Source organism: Perkinsus marinus (genome assembly GCF_000006405.1).
Source record: "Perkinsus marinus ATCC 50983 genomic scaffold scf_1104296955136, whole genome shotgun sequence".
Taxonomy (NCBI): domain Eukaryota; phylum Perkinsozoa; order Perkinsida; family Perkinsidae; genus Perkinsus; species Perkinsus marinus.
The window spans coordinates 42781-44734 of NW_003207896.1; the positions used below are offsets into that span (position 1 = coordinate 42781).

At 43.3% G+C, this 1954-nt stretch overlaps 2 protein-coding genes across 2 annotated transcripts; both read right to left on the reverse strand.

Annotated features, from left to right (window-relative positions):
* Positions 1 to 167: 167 nt before the first annotated feature.
* Positions 168 to 1455, reverse strand: Pmar_PMAR022021 (hypothetical protein; the record flags this gene model as incomplete). Its single annotated transcript, XM_002775952.1, has 3 exons — positions 168 to 965; positions 1117 to 1200; positions 1279 to 1455. The coding sequence occupies 3 exons, from the start codon at positions 1453 to 1455 to the stop codon at positions 168 to 170; spliced, it is 1059 nt and encodes a 352-aa protein (XP_002775998.1).
* A 118-nt stretch (positions 1456 to 1573) lies between these two features.
* Pmar_PMAR022022 (hypothetical protein) lies at positions 1574 to 1903 on the reverse strand (the record flags this gene model as incomplete). The annotated part of the gene is made up of 1 exon (XM_002775953.1): positions 1574 to 1903. One exon carries the CDS (start codon positions 1901 to 1903, stop codon positions 1574 to 1576), a length of 330 nt encoding a protein of 109 aa, XP_002775999.1.
* Positions 1904 to 1954: the final 51 nt, after the last annotated feature.

Genomic DNA, 1954 nt, shown 5'->3' on the forward strand with positions numbered 1-1954 from the left:
GCCCGCGTGAAATTACCCAATTTCAACTATTGGCGACTTCAATCCAACTCGGAAAAATATACCATATACATACCTTTGGCAACAGTTGAATACAGACAATATCATATTGACATTACGTATCAACCATATTGCCGGAATAGAAATAATCGATCTTACGATCATCATCTTTATTCATCAATAGTATTGAGCTCTTCTAGTTCTTCAAGTAGCAGTATTGATTCAATACTGCTACTTGAAGAACTAGAAGAGCTTGAAGAACCTTCATCCTTAGACCCTTTAGACTTCTTCTTCTTACCCTTCTCTGAAGACTTCACTTCAACCGAGCCTCCTTCATAAGTGGATTTCATGACATCACTCAAAAATACACTCTTAGAACAGCTGGAACCACCTTGTGCTTCTTCATCATTAGTAACAGTAGGCGGAGAGTCGCATACAGGTTGGAGTAGAACCTTACCCTCGAGCTGAGGAGTCTCATACCAGTTAACCTTGTACTTAGAAGCCGAACCGGTAGTATCATACCATTCTCCACTCCACTTAGAGGAAGAACCATACCAGTTTTTGTCCCACTTAGAGGAAGAACCATCATTACCAGTCACATCCACCTGGGGGGTTGTAACCTTAGCATCATTACTAGCAGTAGTAGCGGCAGTGGCTTCATCAACCACCCTAGTAGGTTCTTTAGTAGCAGAATCCACATAACCATTCTTAGGATCTCTAGCGATTTCCTGGAGCGTCTCATCATGGTCACCCTTAGTCTCCCACGGAATAGCCATAGCTGAACCATCCATAGGATAGGCCTCTTCTTCTCCATCACGAACACGGCAGAACCTTGTCTCAGCAACTGTGAGAGCCCTATAGAAACACTTATCTTCGGGACTTTCCGTCTCAATATAGGACATCTCAGACTCGTACCTTTTCCAAGCTTGCTGAGCAATAGTATCAAAAGTATGACCTTCTAAACGGTTCTAAACGGTTCATTATGCAGTAGTTCTTGACCAACTTATAATATATGTGTAAAGTTCTATAAAAGAGAGCCTTATACATAGTCAATATCCTCAAGGCCGTAGAATACAAGGAGTGGGTAACCATACGATAACACCTTTGCTCCGCAAGTACAGAATCCTCAGCAGGAATCTTGAGGGGTAGGAGGATAGGATAATTCTCAGTATTCTCCCATTGAGACGTAACGTCCAACATCATCTTGATACAAATACACCGTAACAGAGAACCCACGGTAAGAATGGAACAGGGATACCATATTCCAGCTTTTTCGAGTACCTCAACCGTTAGTTCTTGACCAGGCTTAGCATCCGGAAAGACCGTCTCTCCTGTAACTATGAAAAGCCTTAACTCTGGGGAGAGAGACGTCCATACTTCAGGGACGAAGGTACTTCCCTTAACGAGAGTCAGACGCATAACCTCTTGCTCGAACTGGTTGAACATACCTCGCCTCATCGAAGGTGTAACGGCGAAAGACAAACCGCCACTAGTAAGCCGAGGTTCTTTAACCTTAGATTCGTTGTAACAACCCTGCTTAACTTCGCGGGAGTACTCGTAGCGAACAATAGGACCCTTAAAGTTTAATCCTTAAAGGATTAAACGTAACCGTCTTCGTCAGTTTAGCAAAGTCGACGTTAGCCGTCCAAACGGAATCCCTTATCTCTTCAATAACAGGGTTAGACCCTTCACCAGAAGCATCTATCTTAATACCAGAAGCCATACAGTGAACAGCAAAGTCCATACCCTTCTTCTTGGTTTCCTCGACCATTTTGGACACAAGCTCGGCCTCTGCATAATAATCAACGTCATCGATCATGGCCAAGACATCTTCCGGCTTCAAAATACGACCCTCTGAAACCACTTCGACCACCTTAGTAGTAGCTTTGTCCAAATCGTCAACCATAGGAAAGCATGAAAGCCCGTGAGTATAACTCAGCAATAACAATACTGCAAA